We start from the raw sequence: 18860 nt of genomic DNA on the forward strand, positions 1-18860 counted from the left end.
TCAGGCCATCCATGGCACTCGCAAAACCCAATTGCTAAACAACCACCCTGCAGCACACCAGCAATCATGGACAATGAGCAAAGAGCCGCCTGAATAACTGTGCTTTGGGAAAGCACAAGTCAGAGGCGACAATGGTAACGATGAGGCCGGTAGTCAGCTGTTTTGGAGATAAGCATGTTTAGCTGTCAGCATACATTTGATCAGATGGATATTCCCCTACGCTGCCAGGCCACCTTCCTTGACAATCTTTGAGAAAATCCACAGGTAGAATACAAGGCTTGTTTTTTCAGTTTAATGTTTAATCATGATCAATATGTGGTGGAGACAGTAAGGAAAAATTCTGGTTGTTACTTGAGCTGTTGAGGAAGGCACTGCAATGCCAGCTTCACTCTCGAATTGTCTTTCCAAGCATTCTTGTGTACATTCCAACATTTAGGTTCTGATTCTTAACTTTAGGTCTTCCTCTCTGACTATACAAGCACTGAGTATTTGTGCTGGATTGTGCTCCAATCCCAGACTCTCAAGCAGAGATCTAAATCTCCAGATGGGCCAGAGAGGGCTGACCTAATTGGACTTGTGAGGAACAGAACTTTCTTCCACCTGCATTTCCATGCATGTTGTGGTGGTTTCCAAAGCTTTTTCCAATTAAAAAGCATGGATGTGGCTTTCTCCTTTGAGCAATGCAGTTAAATCTTAAAGGAAATCTAATTCTGTTAAGGCTCATTTTGTAAAATAGAGTAACAATTTGACTTTTACACTTACACAGAACCAATACTACAGTAAGCATTTCCCATTGTGGAAAACTCACCTCGGCCCAGAGTCCTTGGATAGCTGCTGGCTCTCTGCTCCCTGCTGGGGGGCTCCTTGGAGTCAGCCTCCCTCTGGAGGCTAGGATCTTTGGACTTGGAGATTGGCATGGGAGAAGGCAGAAACTGCTTGGGCAAACCCTTGAAGAACCAGGCTCCAGAACGCTTCCAGACCTGCACAACAGAAGAACCTTTATTAACACTATAAATCACTGTGTATACTCTGTTTAAATGCTGTCTTAACGATGGTGACATGTAGGCTTCTTTGTGGAGTTACTGCTCTGTGTGAAGGAGGTCAATTTTAAGAAACAGAGAAGGTGTATATAATTATGTAATTTTATCTCTTTTTCTCAAAAACCATAGAATTTATGTGAATTTGCTCAGAAAATGACATTGCTATACTGGAACTCAGAGTTCAGGCCTCTCTGATCCTCTGTGGGCACTAATGTCCATAGAGCAGATTCTGTCCTGTCAGCAGGGCCACCTCACGTCTCATCAGCAGATGGCTCTCTAGGCATGCCTCAGCCCTGCCAGATTTATCAAAGCATGGACAGCTCTTAAGGAAATACCCCCTCGGACCACATTATGTTTGCAGTTAGTTTTAGGTTTAATGTCTTTAAAGAAAAAAAATGTGAGTCACAGATTACCCTGCCTTTCTCTTTTATTCATAGACCGTTCACAGCATGCAATATCAGGGTGGTGGGCTGTGGTCTTTGTAAACTGGTGTGTGTGCAGCTCTTCTAGGTCTTTTTTAAAGCGGAAGCAGCAACCAAAAGACCTGGTAAAACTTGAGTAAAATAAACCCAAGCCGATTTATGTCATTAAGACTCGTGTGCTTTGGAACAGAAACCTGCAAATGAACCCGCGCTCAAGAACCAGTTTCAGATTACCCTGCCCTAAATCAATCCAAATGACTGATGGGATACACAGAACGCTCCTCAATTACAACCGAAGGATTCCAGTGCCTCTTACCTCCCTCTGCTCACTGCAGATCTTGCACAGCCACACCGAGCGCGGCCGACTCTCCACACCGCATTTCCTGCACACATGCTGCAGAAATGCAAACACACAAACACACACATCGGGAACTGTATCCAGACAAGCCTGAGCTGTCTTCTTTCTTGGCTGATGTTCAAAATAGTGTCAGACCTAAAGTGCCATTTTTTAATTGCAATTTCTTGTTAGCAAAAGTACACAGATACAATTATAATTTATAACTTTACATTAAAAGCTGTGGAGAAGGATGAAATCTGCCTACATGTATTTTTTTTTCTTTGACACATTGCATGAAAGGGAGTTACTATACTGCTTGAACTCCTAGTAGTAAGAAACTTTATTTCCTGGAATGGGAAAAGCACTGCGCTCTCACAGTCCGTACCTTCTTGCAGTCTTCACACACCACCGAGGCCACACCGTCCACGCCTAACTGCTCCCCGCACAGAACACAGCGAGACATACCATCGCCACAAGCGTTCTTCCGCATATCGTCCAGGCGGGTCACCAGCCGTCTGGAGCAAAGGCAAGACTCGAGTAAGACAGGTTTCTCCATTGCCCAGAGTTCTTTCAGCACACTATGTTCTTACTGCCTTTTGTATTGTCTTCTAATTAACTGACAAATTACATACTGTGAACACTGACATGCAGAGTGAAAAACACAATGGCCGACTAAGGGAGAGTCCTACAAGCCATGTTGTCAGTGCTGACAGTCTGGCTTCTTTCAGGATGAGTTCCTCCACAGAAATGACACCATCTGGTCATTCTCAAGATTTTTGTCCTGCAGAGGTCCCTCCCCATTTTATTCATTTACAGCAGATATGAAACTGGAAAAGTATAACATCTACAATATGTTTTAGTTAGTATAGATAAAGATGTTTTCCTTTCATTAAAGCATAGTTTAGGGTTCTTTTTTATATTTTGGACATTTGTATTCTGTTCTTTTCAAGCCCTTATAATAACGTAGCCACTCAAATGAACTGTATTTCCACCTTTCTTGACTTGTAGTCACCGAAATGTAAGATTTCTGTCCAGCACGGTGTGCTCTATAAAAAGCCAGAATGTGCATTGTTACTTAGGTGTCAACTCACCCGATACGTTCTTGTTCTAGGGCTTCCATCTTTTCTGCCCTGGCAATCACTCTGTTGATAATCTCCTTCTCCTCGTCCGTCAGCTCTTCACTCATCCGCTGTGGCTCTGTCCGGTTCGAGTGCACCGTCCAGCTGGTGCCCATCCTGCCATCCGGACAAACATGCGCCATTAGGGCACAGACACGCGGTTCAACATGAACGGTTGCTTTTCATTTGCCAACCCCAGTTTTTACAAACTAAGTAGACAAAATTAGCTGGAGTTAATCCCCACTCCTGATGATACCACGTGTGAACCAGTGTTTGCTGATCAAGTCATACTATTGATTCCTCAAGTCATTGGCAATTTGGGTCAGCTTAATTTTTAAGTAAAAATAAGACAATATTTAAAAGAATACCTGTTAATTACAGATATATTTACACATAAATTTTGTTAATTACATATTTATCTTTGGCAAATACAAGTTGCCTGAGTACCTGATGTTGCGATCCCTTGTCTTAACACAAACTCTATGAGCACTGCATGGCTAGAAACTGCAGCACGACGTTCTGAGAGGTGAGGTCTGGGGTCTGGGGTTAGTTTTCAGCACTATACTACTAGAAATATATTTTTTAAACTGAACCACAACACTTTGCCTGGAACAGAAATGTCCTGCCTAGAACGGAAGGGAATTAGAAATAGATATTTCCAATCAGATATATCCTGATTGGAACAGGCAGAGTTTCTTCAAATGTCTACCTTGTGGTGAGAAAATAAACTTGGGCCACTTTATTACTGACTGCTTGGCTGTGGTGAAGTTGAACCAAGTCATGGGACTGTTCTCACAGTCCACGGTCTGGACACTCCAGGCACAAGGCGATTGACTTGATGTTAAGTTTCATCACTATATTTTCGCCTGTGCAATCTCAGCAGTGCTTCAGATTTACCTTGACTGAGAGTTGTTTCTTCGTGTCTTGTCTCGCAGCAGTGACTCCTGTAGTGCACAAGGAGCACGAGCATGAGCAGACACCTCCAACCCATCTACCCATCAGAGTCATTATCCTTTCACACACTGCAACTCCAAAGAGCTTGACAGGGGTGCTGGCACTCAATGGAGCAGAATGTATTTCATTGACTTTACAGCTGCCTTGCAGAAACTGCTGTTTCCTGGAAAGCCCAGAGAGCCCTGACCAGCTAATCCCACCTATATCTTGGCAGAGCTTTGCCAATTATACACCCCTTGGGGGATTCTGGTCAAAGTCAAGCCGTGACTCAACTAGTGAGCTTGGCCTGCGCCCAGCATGAGCCTTTCTGCTGGTCGAGCCACATTGAGACCCTCCCAGATTTACTTTCTATGGCTTGAGAAATAACAATACTGAAGTTTACATTCAACCAGGGGAATCAAAACCTCAGTTTTCAGAATAGGCAGCTTGTGCTATACGAGCTACAGTACTGGCTTACTGAGGAGGTGTCCTATGTACTTAATAAAATGTGCATGAAGCATAAACGTGCTCCCACATCCCCAAGGCAAATGAAGATGGGATGAGCTCACTCTCTATTAATTAGAAAACGTGCTTATTAAAAATAAACTCAAGTCTAGCAGTCTCATTAGCAACACCCAAATATTCAATATGTGCTGCAGCTGTACTTTCATCTAGGGGGAAAAACAGTAGGTCAGATGCAGTTTCTAATGTAATCAGTGATGCAATGACATATTTTTGCTCATTCCACAATGGAAAACCATTAATAAAATCTGTTTAAATATGATTACAATACACAACTTTTTGTACTACTCCTTCTTAACAGCATCTTAATATCTCGTGATAGGTGATGCTGCCTCTAGAGTTACTGGAATCTCAATTACTAAAATTTAGAAAACTAACTTCTAAAATGACTTCCTCTTTCCACTGTGGAAAAGGAATGGTATTGAAATTATTAAAATAATTAATAAAAACTCACATTTAAAAAAAGTCACAAAACAGATAACAGTTGTGTAAATGCTTGTTCTAACTGTTAGCTCCTTATACACCTTCTACTGGCACTCCTGAGACTCTGGGTGCCTTTCGGTTTCCAGTATGAGTATGAGGACTTTGAACACTGGACAGCCCTGCTTTCTGCTCTGTCGCTCCAAGACTATGGAATGGTCCCCAGCCCATGTCTTGTAAGGGAGTCAGCACCCCTTCAAAATGTACCTTAAGTATTCACCCTCACCCCAGGTGTTTTCACGTTTTATTGTGTTATAAAATCATGATGCATTTCATTGGGATTTTTTTACATTGACCATCATGAAACACTATAATGTTAAAGTTAAATCAAATTTCTACATATCCTCCTAAATTAATCATGAATATAAAACAGAAAATAACTGCATACGTATTCAACCTCTTTGTTATGACAATCCTAAATAGCTCCCAACAAAAACTGTATCATGGATGTAGTAATGTAGTAATGTATATACAGTATGTGAGAAAGAAATCGACAGTTCTCAATTCTTCAAGGTATTTAGCAAGGAACAAAAAAGAATGTTATTCCAGACACTTAAATGTACCTTTCAAAAACAGCAGACAATCAAATAAAGATCAGCTAACCTAGTTGTGATCAGCTAACCTAGCTATAGTTGTGATATTTTACGTTTCACAGACACAAAGGATAATGCGATCGATCTGAGCTATCTGTGCTATTGCATAACATGGTAGCAACAGCAGTTTTCCTCTTGTTGTCTGAAATGTTTTGGCACAGTGGGAACATATGTTAGCACAGATGAAAGTCTACTGAAATCTAAGATGACCCAAGTACCACAGAGCAGAGGAAGAGGTGTTCAGCATTATCGTTTCAGTAAAGGTACAAAGTACAACACTCCCAGACAGTCTCAACCAAGTAACCCGCCAAATTAATCAACTAGTTCTAGAAGTATCCGCGTCCAGGAGTCAAAGTCTAACTAGTCCAGTTCCCTCAGGCAGCAAGTGTCTGAGATCATGAAGCTGACCAGAGGCAGTTTGGCTTAAGAAGCAAAGACACCTCTCAAAGTTAGGATTTTCTTGAGAACATTCTTGAGATTTTCTTGAGTAAATATATATTGTCACTCTGCAATAGCCTAGATTCTAATGTTTTCAACCTCACAACACACATTTTCTCAGAATGTAATTTATTCTGTTTGAAATGAATGCCTCAGATTTAGTCTCCTGAGCTCACTGGTGAAGCTGGCTCTTTGGCCCAAGCTATTCATTTTTTTTTTAATTAATCTAATAAAGCAGATTAATGGGTCATGGGACTGGTTATGAATTTTACCACAACTCCCTAGCTAATAAGCCCGGTGTCATTCAAAGGGATACTGTACTCTGTAATTCTTTTTAATGTTATGTCAGAAAAATAGTTCATCTTTTGTAGAACACAACTAATGAAAAATGAAACATCAGGTTTGTCTTGCAGAGGCTTGAAATCGCTATGCAACGGAATTCTCTTTTGTTCTTTTGATAGAAACTCACTTTTGATCTGCAACTCACAACTGGCAACCCACTGAAGCTAAGCAGGTGTGAGCCTGGTCAGTACCTGGATGGGAGACCTCCTGGGAAAAACTAAGGTTGCTGCTGGAAGAGGTGTTAGTGGGGCCAGCAGGGGGTGCTCACCCTGTGGTCCATGTGGGTCCTAATGCCCCAGTATAGTGATGGGGACACTATACTGTAAACAGGCGCCGTCCTTCGGATGAGACGTAAAACCGAGGTCCTGACTCTCTGTGGTCATTAAAAATCCCAGGGCGCTTCTCGAAAAGAGTAGGGGTGTAACCCCGGTGTCCTGGCCAAATTTCCAATTGGCCCTTACCAATCATGGCCTCCTAATACTCCCCCTCTATGAATTGGCTACATTACTCTGCTCTCCTCCCCACTGATAGCTGATGTGTGGTGAGCGTTCTGGCGCACTATGGCTGCCGTCGCATCATCCAGGTGGATGCTACACATTGGTGGTGGTGGAGGGGAGTCCCCATTACCTGTAAAGCGCTTTGAGTGGAGTGTCCAGAAAAGCGCTATATAAGTGTAAGCAATTATTATTATTATTATTAATTTTGAATTAGTGTTTGCGTAGTGCAGCTGGCCAAGGGAGAGGAAGAAAGGTGACTCATGGAGTATAAAAGAGAAAGAGCGCCCCACACAGAGCAGCATGGGAGCACGGCCATGCCACAGAGCTTCTCCGTCAAGAAAACAGGCCCGCTGATTAAATGCAGAAAATATTTCTTGGTCTCAAAAGGGGTACAGGTGGGTAGGAGGAGGGGGGGAGGTCAGCAATCTGCTGAAACACTACATTAAAAAATAATGAGTAGGCTGCTCACAGGGCTCATTGGAATTCTTTACTAACCACTCAAAGTGCTGCAGTGTCTTACAGCTAAACCTACTGCATGCAGAGCACAGAGAGGTAATCAAGACTTGACACACTTCAGTAATGCAAGCTCTGTGATTCACACTAAATGCAGCTGAATCTGTCTGCTTGTAGACCTTTTTGGCTCTGCTTTTGTGTCTGCAGGGCCTACAGCACCTACGCAAATGCATTCCACTAAATAGTGTTTTCCAAAGTCAAGCGACTGGTTTTTAATAAAATACATAGTAACTGAAGACTGCTTAGAGAATGAAGCCCGCATTGTAATAAAAGGCAGTGTTTAATTGGCTGCACTCAGATCATGGCCAAGCCTGAGCAGTACCGCTTCTTCAGATAATGAAATACACACCAGTGTGCCATCAATTAAATCACTGGCCACTCAAGACGTTACACTAATGACAAACCTTAAATTGGATTCCCAGTTGTGCTTACATTATGACATGGCATAAAGCCAGTCAAAAATCGCACTGTACTGCAAAAACAAAACCCAACCTAACAATAACTCGCATCACATAAGATCAGCTTTACACTTTATAATTAGCACTAACTGTCTTTATAAACATATTTCAACACAACAGGAACTTGATTCTGTTAACGGGTTGCATATTACACATATTGCATTACCTCTAAAGCTGGTAAAACACTAGTTGAAAACATAAAGTCAATGGGCAACTTAGGCAATTCTGATCCTCATCACTCAGTTGCAAACACAGGAAAAGTCCCTTAAACAGCGATGCTGCAGGAGTGGAAGATTACACCACCTTCCTGCTGCCTGTGTCTGTCTTTGACTGAACCCTGAAGCAGGGTGATAGAGGAAACTAGAGGAGCAGGAGCTGTTTGTCTCCGTCGGTCACTTCTGAACTTTAAAGCAGAACAAGTTCTCTTTGTTTGCAAGAAGGGACAGTGCCACAGCAAAAGAGCAGTGTGACACAAGACACGTAGAATCATGCACTAATGCCGTATGTCAGACTTGGGCCCCTTCAGAAGAGTGTTGCAGTTCCCCTGTATTTACCCATATAATGATGTCAAGTCAACAGTCCCATAGCAGAACGTTTGCGTATCGGGTACTCTTTCATAACAAAAGGCACAGAAGTGCTTTGACAGATTTGTTTGGTGCTAAGGATTGTATATTTCTTTTAAACAGCTTGGCAGAGAATATTTTTTCCAGCAGCTCTTAGCGGTGTTGCCTTTAGTGGGTACATCAAGGTATATGATCACCCAGGTTCTCTGTAATAAAATGAATACCTGCAGAATGTATTCAGGAGAAGGAAATCAACATCTTGCTTATGGGAAAAAAATCTGTCCCTTTTATGCTTAGAGATATAACCTCCAACTTAAAATATATTCTGCCATTGTTTTTTACCCAGTCACCTACTGTACCAAACAGGTAAATAACTGACAGCAGATAACTTATTCTTTTAATTCAGATAAATGCTAGAGCTTCTGTACCACCAACCAGCTGCAAGGTACCAGAACTGTAGCACAGATAACTTACAAACGGCAAGCTGACAGGGTATGAAACAGACACAAGTTGTACTTACTGTTCCTTTTCGCTGTAGTGAGAATGCAGGAGGGGAGGAAAAGAAGAAGAGAGGTTTTGAGGATTAACATCAAAGAAAGCAGTCATCCTGACAGCAGTTTTAAGGACCAAAAGAAGCAGTTCTCCATTTTGTCTGAGTCACTACACTTCAAAGCTCTACTCCTGCATCAAAAGGTATACGAAGAGAAATAAACTGCAAAGATACTAACATTTAAAACAATTGTAGAAAAATAACCCAGATCAGTGTGTTATACACAGGCAAGAACACTGAAGCCTTTGCTGTCCAAGACACAGCTTTTGAGAGTAATTTTTTATTTGTAATTAAAATGCTGTTTCTGAATGATTTTTTGTTATTTCAAATAACACATAAAAATTAAAGTTAAATTAAAGTTAAAAGCTATACATTTAGATATTTTAAATCTTCTATTCATTTTATAAAATTATCTTTCTTGTTAAAGTATATAATCTGTATAAGATCTCTTATTTTTATCTTTTGTCAGATGTTGTGTGCCTCTGTGAGAAAATGAATGCACATTACACAAGGCATCATGTATGAAAAGGTCATAACTCAAAGTACATTAAGTGATATTTTTGTTTTACAATGTCCTTTGAGAATGACATATTAGAAGAACAGCTTTATTATCTTAATAAAGAAAATAAGCTAGTCACATATCTCTATATAAAGCTTTTTCATTTCTTTATTTTCAGTGTAGTTAAATTTGATTGTATAACATCAGTTTTCTTCTATGAGTAATCTGTGGTGCTCATGTACCCAGCTGTTCAATGCACTCACAGTGGTTTACATTAGCAGCCGAGTAATATCATCATTTTACCATTAAACACCAGGTTGTTTCCAGGTTGGAAATGACGTTTGGACAGGTAAAGAGATGAACACACCGCAAAGCCATTTGGAAGAAATTGATTCACTTAGATTTCTCTGTAACCTGCTGGAATATGTCTGTTGATATACTGAACATAACAAATGATGAATGAGCAACTGTATATAACTGTATACGAGCTACACTTAAACCCTTTTCACAGGCTGTTTTCCATAAGACTAAGAGCATAAATTATTTTTACAGTTTAGAAGGAGAGAATCGCTTCAGTCCTGACGAGTTGCCATTTGAGAAGTATTTGAAGGAGGATCTAATTGAAGCTTTCAATATATTAAAAATAAGCAACACAGTGGAGGCTGAGTATTACTTCAGAATTAGCTCTTTAAGTAGACCGCAAGGGCATAAGTGGGAGTTTGCTCAGTGTTCAGCAAGTGTTACATTATTTGTTATCAGTATAGCATTATTGTACAGCCCCGCTACAGTATATCAAATGAGATGCCTGGCCATGGAGATAATGAAAGTACAACAGAGTACAATGCCTAGCTCAAAACTAATTGGACACAAACCTCTCTACATCAGCTGGACTCACCTAAAAAAGGTCTTGTTTATTTTGATACCACAAAATGATTAATCTCTATTATTATGTTTACATAGCTCTATGCAAAGACAGTGTATGGAAATTAATTTTAAATGATGTTGTACATTGCATTATTAATGCAATGAGTTACAGAATTAGAACTGTTATACCTCACCTACAGTATGTTCTTAAGTGTCTTTAATGAATTCTGGAAGCTCCTGATGTTTCTAGGTTTTTGGCAAACCACAAAATCTTAGAAGCCCAAGTCTCATGTGAAGTGAATGAATGAAGGAATGAAGTATATGAAGGCTTGTCCTGAAATTAAGATGCACTGGTGGATCTGATGGCTAATTTGTTTATATAGGCCAAAGAAAATCAAAACTAGGCTACAGGGCAGTTTGGGATGTTACAGTGATTTGCAAGCATGTGGCCAAATCAGCAGGACCATCACCTCCCTCCTGTCACAGACGTGCTCAGTACGGCAGCTCTCCGATTGGTTCTTTATGCCACATCAATATGGACTTCAACACACGCTCTTTCCTTATTGAAAGCTGCCTAGTGCCTATCCCTCCTTATGCTGGCTGTCATATGTTGGACAAAGCTGGTCTTACTTGGCACGAAGTCCCAGTTGCCTGTCATTAGGGCAGACCCAGCGCTCTGAGCTGTTCCCAAAAACTGTGTCCGTCATGCTGTGATCCTTATTATCTCCTGGAAATAACACAAAAGAAAGTCAGGCTCTTGCTTCACAATCACAATACAATATACCAAGCTCACATTGTTAAACAATCAAGCCCAGAGAGCATAAATCAAAATTAAAAGCTAGTGTTTTTAGTGCTGAATCCAGAAGACATTTCTTTACAAACTGGGTTGTAAAGAATCCAACACAAAGGAAGTCTGCAGAATTATACCAGACACAGCTCGATGATGTTTTTGGCTCAATAAGCTTTTTTATGACTAATTAAGTCTTCTGGAATTAGAAAAATAAGGGACATTTTGTCTTACATTATTTTTATGATATGGTTTTCAAAAATGTAGGATACATGTATCGATCACACAGCAGTATCACTTCATATTCTGTACTAGAAGTACTGAAATTACTGCAGAAACTGTAAATACATTGTACGTTTACTGTGAACACCACTGTAACTATGAAGAGAATAACATAGAAAGGCCCAAACAGCTATAGAAGATAGTAGAGGAAATCATGGGCAGGAGTAGGAATACAACAGCATACTATAGAAAATGTGGTCAGGAAATCCATAACCTAAAGGGAGTAGAATCAAAAAGGGAACCCCACAAAAATAAAACATCAATGGAGCAGGTACTTAAATGCTTATACAGTACAGTAATACTAAAGAGTATTAGAACCGAAATGACAGAAATAGAAGCAACTGTATTCCAATGCAATTATGACATAACTGGAGTAACTAAAGAAGGAAAACAGAAAATTAATTGAACATTTCACTTCAGTGCTCGCCAAGAGAGGAACTGACAGCATGCCTCAGGCATCGGAAGAACCTGCCACAATTAAAACACAGCACAAAATGAGTAGATGTATGACAGGTACAGCACTTGAAACAAATCTCTGGTACCTGGTGGTATTCTAGCAACTGAGCTTAAGAACACAAGAGATGTTATTCATTGGCCAACATTTTACAGACCTCTCCTCTGATTTTTTAATCCAATCTGAGAATCGGGGTTCCTTCTTAGGCCTATCACACTATTATAACTCACCAATAGTTATCAATCTGTTTATGAAAGCTACAGATCTATCCATTTACTATTAATTTGTTGTTTGCTCTTTTTCAGATTCTCATAATTGCTGTGCGAACCATAGAAATCAATTCCAGACAAGTTTCCTAAGGGATCAGACTGTGTCAATGCTCCAGGTCTGCAGTGACTGTTCTGGAATCACAGTATGGCAAAGTAAAGCAGTGTGTGAGTGGCGGATGGAGGTACAGTATGGGTTATCTGCATCTACAGTACCTCAGGTTAGCAGGCTGCACAGTAATTGGTCAGGCCCTGTGTTTGGATTACAAAGAGAAATGCAACTGATAAATCTAAACTTTTTTATGCAACGGCATTATTTTAAATTATTTTCAAAATGAACTTTAGGTCTACTAATGATCATAGACTGCAGGACTGCAGACTTGGCTAAATAATTAGTGTCATTTTGTACAGTTTTTTTAACAGTATGTAAAAATACATTTTGTACATTTTGTACAGTACACTTTGTACAGTATGTGTTCCTTCAATGTACTGTAAGAGCATTTTTTGTGTTAAAAACTAACTGATGCCAAGGTTATATGCAAGTATCTAATATACACTGATAGAAATATTCTGTTTGCCACTAATTACTTGACAGAAAACAAATCAGAGCCAGAACATATTATTTGTAAATGAGACAATGAATAAGCAATGATGTTTCCTAATTCAGTCATTAGATCAACTGAGTGTTTAACAGGCCTAATAATTTACTCTGATTGATACATTAAAGAACACTGTACTGCGGGTATCTGCTCACTAAGGCTTCAATGCCACATTTTTATTTATTCTGTCATTTTACTTAAATGTAGTATTTTAAAAGATTGCACTGAAACCCAGAAAAGGTGAAACGAATATTTTGAAGAATCTTTAGGAATAATCTTAAGGCTTTAAATCCTTTTAAATTAAGCACATTGGTTGTGGATGCATCAGAAATAAATCCGCATTCTATAACTGTGAATAATGAATAGTACTGATAAAGCTAGATTAAAATGACAGCCAACCAATAGCACATAGCAAAGATGCTGCACATCTTTATGGTTTTGTGTTTACACATATATTTTCAACAATTTGCAGACAAGCTATTTTCTATTACAACGTAATGATTTACAAGTAAACGATGCTCCGATGCTCACTATGATGGCAAATGAGTGAGGGACAATTTTGCCAAGGAGCATTAAAAAGAGCTTTTCACTACCCATCACACTGAATAGCCAAACGACAGATCACAGTTAAGGTGGCTGCCATGATGGGGATGAGAACTTGGCCAGCTTCCATAGTTCTAAAGAAACGAATCAATCTTTATCCTCAAGCTGCAAAGCTACATTTCTAAACGCCAAACTAATCAATCTATTTCATTATCTTGCATTTTGAAGAGGTTGTGAAAACAATTCACATGCTGTGGCAGCGATCGTAATAAAGCAGAGGACTCCAACCCTGCCCCCGGAGAGCCCCGACACACCACTACTGTTTAAGATAAGGAACACTTGTGAATTGTCCATCAATTAAGCAACTAATTTGTTTAATCAAGGGAACTCCAGTCCCTGATCGCAGCAGGGTCTTCAGATTTCTGTTCCAAATGATCTCTAAATTACTTAATTTAGAAAATCACCTGTATTCATGGCTAGGAATATGTGAGCAGTAGTTCAATGCCTTTGTCAGGCAGTCTCGATTGTTCTTACTGTTGCAGTTTTTTTTAATCAAACAACTACTGCCTGTAAAACCCTCAGCCTTTTAAAACCAATACATTTGCCTGGTAATGCTATTGCTTTCATATCTACCGGAGGCACATACTGTATACCAAATATTATCCCTCCCAGTCTATGGGAAAGCAGCCTGGTCAGTTACTGTTTTGTAGACCTCAGGGATTCTGAAACCTGTGATATGGAGGGGCTACTTTGGACAGGTCGGCTCGCCCCAATTAAACAGCCCATTCTCTTATTTACCGTTAGAAAGGCAGTGTGTACACATACAGTACATTATATTGGAAAAACATGTTTTTTAGAACAACTAGAAAAGCGATATTAGGGTTTTCTTTCAAAGCAAAATGATTCTATCGTGGGGCCTAAAGAAGAGGACCTCCTCAGCAGGAGGGCTGGGAGACGCCAAGGGGAGAGCTCAATGAAGCAGTCAATTACAGATGAGCCCAAGAAAGAGATCAGCAGTGGGGAAAGAGAACAAATTGAAATCAACACAGCCATTGATTAATGGGAGGCAATTTCTGCAGCAGGAGTGAGTCTCAACACAAAAAGAAGGGGTGAAACCAAAATCATTTGAAATAAGGATGCATGTTAACAGCGAAACCAATAATGTTCATCATGTTAGTCAAGAAATTGTACAATTGTAACAAAAAATAAAGATGGATATGTCTGAAATCCCATCTGCCTAGAGATGACTGGAGAAAATCCATATAACGGAAAAAGAGTATTGATTTTTTCCAATTAAAATACGCCAGTACATGTTGATACCTCTCTAGGTTTGTCCTGGCAGCGGCATACCACCTGGAACTTGAGCCAACACATATCTGGATAGGATTCCAGAGCCCCAAGTGCTACTCCATGCTGCCAACTCATGTAAATATGAAGGTTTTGCCGTAACAATATAATTAATCGGTTATTGAGGAAATAGAAATAATGTTTTACAAACATGAAAGCAAACAGGAAAATAACAAAAGATCATCCTTGAACAGTAATATAAGATGGCCGATTAAAGATAAAAGAGATTAATATACAGAATGAATCTGAGCAATAACCTGAATGGATCACGTGTGTGCTTTCCTTGGAAATCTCAGTCAGGTGTGTTAATTATCCTTGAACCATGCATTTTACATCAAAAACCAAAACCAGAAAAACTGTTTGTTCACATACTCCAATGTCTCTCATTTATGAAATTGTAGAGGAGCTAGTTCGGACACGGTGACGTCATCGCCCTCCCTGCGTGTAGCAGGGACCTTAGCTACCTGGGCTGAGGGAGGTCTCATTTAGAAAGAACAGTGTTTTTACCTTCACTCTATGTACATGCGTCTATTAAGACCTATCTATTAGAGGATCACTGCTACAGCTTCCTGACCAAAGGCATGCCAGTGTTTTCTTTTTCTATTAGTCCTCTATTATTTATCCCGTATAATCTCAAGCTATTTATTCAAGCTTTTACACTTTTCACTATTATAGTATTGAAAAATATTTTGCATTTTTGTCTTGAATCTTGAGCCCTTTTCTGTTGAACACTCTCTTACTTCCGATTTGTTTTCTTGGTTTCTTCATTAAACCATTTGCACCATGTTTTCCAAGATTTGGAAATGTTATAGAGATGAATTGTCTTGAGAGTTTAAACTTGTTTTCAAGAATGACAATCCCTCTTTTACTGAGTCTGTCCCCCAGTTCACACATCACTGCATTAGGATCAGAGTGAGCAGCCATAGTTCCTGCTCTGCAGAACTGAAGCATCGTGTCTTCTGCTCTAACCTTAATACAACAATTTATCTATTTACCAACTGTAGGGATGCAACAAGTTATATTGCATTTCGGTGTAGTTTAGGATTTTATTTCAGTGCAGTTCTGCTTATTTGTAAAGGGCCATCCTGACAGCAGAGCAAGACATCAGAGATCTCAGAGATCAGCTATAGACACATACTTCCGAGTGCACTTAATTAACCATCACAGTTGGTTGCATGTCGGACATAACGTAGGAATATATGAACACAGAATGTAAAGAGGCATACAATTTACAGGAATATTTTAAATGCCAGCACCGAATGTACATTCTGATAACCAGCTGTTTGAGTCCCACAAAACAAGGTGTGCTGCTGGCTTTCCCAACATGAAGGACCTTTCTATGTCTAACTAACGTTCTACAAAAAGGATGTGTCTGGGCGTTTTACGTTGTTCAATCCGTAAAAGCAACAGCTCTGAGCACAGGTGGAACTCGATGGCTCGTGTCACAAGCTGACTTCGACTGCGGTGCATAATTCCTCAAGAAGTGATTGGCGATTTCCAAATTACAGTAGGTGAGCATTCAGCGAAAATCAGTCGCAAAAAACAAACTGATGTTTGAGCGTTACATCCATCATATCCAACCAGAGAAAATAATTAAACATGAGTTACAAATTGAATATTGTTTCAATTGATTGTGAAACATATGGTTTCTGTCATAGAATTTTCCTATTAAATGCCTTCAGTTCCACTGACCAGTTCCCCAGGAATTCTCTTCTGGTTAGCTGGTACCTTGTAATCCTTCTGTTAACAGTGGTTGACCAGTTCTGGGTCATCACTGTTGAGGTGGCAGCACTGCAGGGATTAAGTAATGGCAGATGTTCAGGCATTCAGGATTCATCCTGCTTCAGTGCGGCATTTATTCCAGCATCGTTCCCAGAATGCCTCTCCACTCACGTTCACTGAGCTGAGGCATGGTTGCAGTGTGATTAAAACCAGTGAACCTCTGTGCCTTTTATGCGTTCTATCGTCACCTTTTCATTTGCTAACTTCTAAACTCCCATTATGCATCATAAATATGCCAACATTTTATTCCATACTCAGAGGGAATGATAAGGAGCACAAAGGGGAAATGTGATTTCTACAAGCTTGTCACAACACCAAGGGTTTGCAAAATTGATTTGTGTAAAATTCTATGTTGTTTCTTTAAAGTTTTGATATGTAAGTAAGCACTGTCTGTTTTACTCCATACTTTTTAACACTTAACTTGTTCAAAAAAATATTTCAAAAAGTTTCCTGAGTAATAACATTACAATAAATCAGTTTTTAATGCTATCCCTTTAGTCCCAGAAAGAACCTGCAGGCAATACAACATATTTTGGTCTAGTTATTGGAAGTTCCCCTCTGCAGATTCAAGCTTAATAAAATAAGACTCTATGACATGATAAAAGGGGTGTTTACTAGTTCCACACAATTATTAAAGTCTTTACTGTTTAAGTATGAAAAAAGGTTATCAGTATTCAATATATTTTTTCATCAGAGTCAATCTTATACCATTTGAAAATATCTGTAGTATTTTCAAAATAATGCACACTGATGTCATTAAATTAAAAAAAATGTAATGTTGATCTAATGAACTGATCTTGATTTTATGTACCACAGCCCTGAGCATACCTTACATGAAACAGGTATCATAACTGAAAATGGAAATAGCACCACTGAAATAACTCAAATATAGTATGGTGCTGCATTGCTTCTTGGGGGAAAAAAAAGACTTCGAATATTGTCAAATGCATTCTCATTTTTTACAGTGTATGAACTGCATACTGTATTATGCAATACAGTGAATTAATTTCTAATTACAAAAGCAGATGTCCACTAGTATGCAGAATTTTTTAATGAAAATTCACAGATGGTTTGAGGTACAGTGAAAGTGTTCCAGATGGGTTTCATGAAAAATCATTATATTGTGCAGCAGTCTCAGGTGTAGAGGTCTGGTTCTGGAGAAAATAAGCTGAGATAATTTTGTCTAATCATGCCCCACAGACCCACTGGCAGGCAGCCAACACACTTGCAAGGAGACTGCTCAGGTTGAGCCCTGTTCTACGCAACTAGACACTTGGACTTTCTGCCGGAAATACGATGAGAAAGACAAGACGCACATGCCTAGCTTCTGTTTCTCCAGACTTTAATATGAAAGATGTTTAAGTTTTCAGGGGAAAGGAACCCAAAAAATAAAGACACTGTCGTGTCCAACATCCAGTGCTGCACCTATCAGAATCAACACTGCTTACCTGATGAAGATGCGTTGCAGTGTGAGGAGCCTCTCACAGGCCTTCAGGTGAGGAACTCAAAAGCTTCTGAGATAAGTGGAGAAGACACTGCTGGTAGGTAGTTCCTTAACAGGTATAAGTCAGTGAAGCTCCCTGGAAAGCAAGGCGACACAATACAAAACTCATTTCAGATTGCAACTGACAAGCCAGCAGGATCTAATCAGACTTCCTCTCTCTAGGAGCAGCTCCGTATCTGGGGCTTTGGCTTCGTGTTTTATCAGTCAGCAGCACACGAGTAAAACAAGACTGAAGGAGGAGAGGAGAGGAGAGGGCGAGCGAGGAAAAAAAAAAATCAATAAACCTCATCTGTCTCCGTTTGCTGCAAGCAATCCACATCTACCAGCACTGCAGAATTCAGCGGAGTAGCTGGAAAGGAAAGGATAGGGGGAGGGGGCTCTGTGACGCTGAGAGGGGTAGTACCAGCTTCTTCACTATTGCAGTGTTAGGCTGGTCTTGTTATGATGCCTGCAGGTCTACATACAAATCTTAGGCTTTTCTCCATCAGAATTTCAGATAGCTACAGCAATTATGCACGTAAAAAAAGACCATGCGTTACACTTGCAGCTCCTCCTGTTCATTCATCCATTTTCAATCCACTTTTTCTGGCAAGGGTTACATCACTAGCAACTTCTTTTCCCAAGAAAAGGAAAAATAACTATCAGGCTTATTTGTTTTTTAATAAAAGTGTACAGGATAGAGGGTCAGAATTTCAGATTTGCATGTATAATACACAGAATTCCATTGTCAGAAATTGTCGTTGTATTTTACAAATGGGTCTTTCTGATGTCTTTAAATTAAAATAATGTTTCACGATGAGCTGGCTGTAACTCTTGAAGTTTCTTGTAGTCTCTGAATCACTTACATCATGTGTTCAGAGACTACTGCAGCTCAGTAGTTGTGATATGCGCAAAGTGCTTCTGTTTGCTTCTTGATTTTCAGTAAAGAAGAGTCCCATTTTCTCCCCTCTTTTAAGCTCAACAACTCGGAATAGCCAATTATTTTATTTTGATTGACTCCGTGCTTCCATCTCTGCTGCTAAGCCAGAGATGAAGTTCGCACCCTCCAAAGCATGTGGATAATCAGATAATTCTCACAGCGAGCAAAGAGCAGCAAAGAAAGAGACACCTGGTCGGTGCTGACATAG

General features: G+C 39.8%; 1 protein-coding gene across 9 annotated transcripts in view; it reads right to left on the minus strand.

Moving 5' to 3' along the window:
• Window positions 1-18860, minus strand: part of LOC148641757 (rabphilin-3A-like) — a 73947-nt gene that overhangs the window by 18307 nt on the left and 36780 nt on the right. For 7 of the 9 annotated variants that reach the window (XM_088617682.1, XM_088617675.1, XM_088617677.1 and 4 more), the window contains 7 exons: window positions 17678-17809; window positions 10800-10896; window positions 8777-8788; window positions 2891-3034; window positions 2185-2314; window positions 1779-1856; window positions 809-980 (listed from right to left, as the gene is read on the minus strand). In XM_088617682.1, the coding sequence (XP_088473808.1) occupies window positions 809-980; window positions 1779-1856; window positions 2185-2314; window positions 2891-3034; window positions 8777-8788; window positions 10800-10876 (613 nt within the window). In that variant the 5' untranslated portion in view covers window positions 10877-10896; window positions 17678-17809. Of the gene's footprint in view, window positions 1-808; window positions 981-1778; window positions 1857-2184; window positions 2315-2890; window positions 3035-8776; window positions 8789-10799; window positions 10897-17677; window positions 17810-18017; window positions 18337-18860 lie in introns of those variants that run through there. The other 2 variants (XM_088617678.1, XM_088617683.1) reach the window with 2 other exon arrangements.

This window comes from Lepisosteus platostomus, chromosome 24 (assembly GCF_059453375.1).
Source record: "Lepisosteus platostomus isolate fLepPlt1 chromosome 24, fLepPlt1.hap1, whole genome shotgun sequence".
NCBI lineage: Eukaryota > Metazoa > Chordata > Actinopteri > Semionotiformes > Lepisosteidae > Lepisosteus > Lepisosteus platostomus.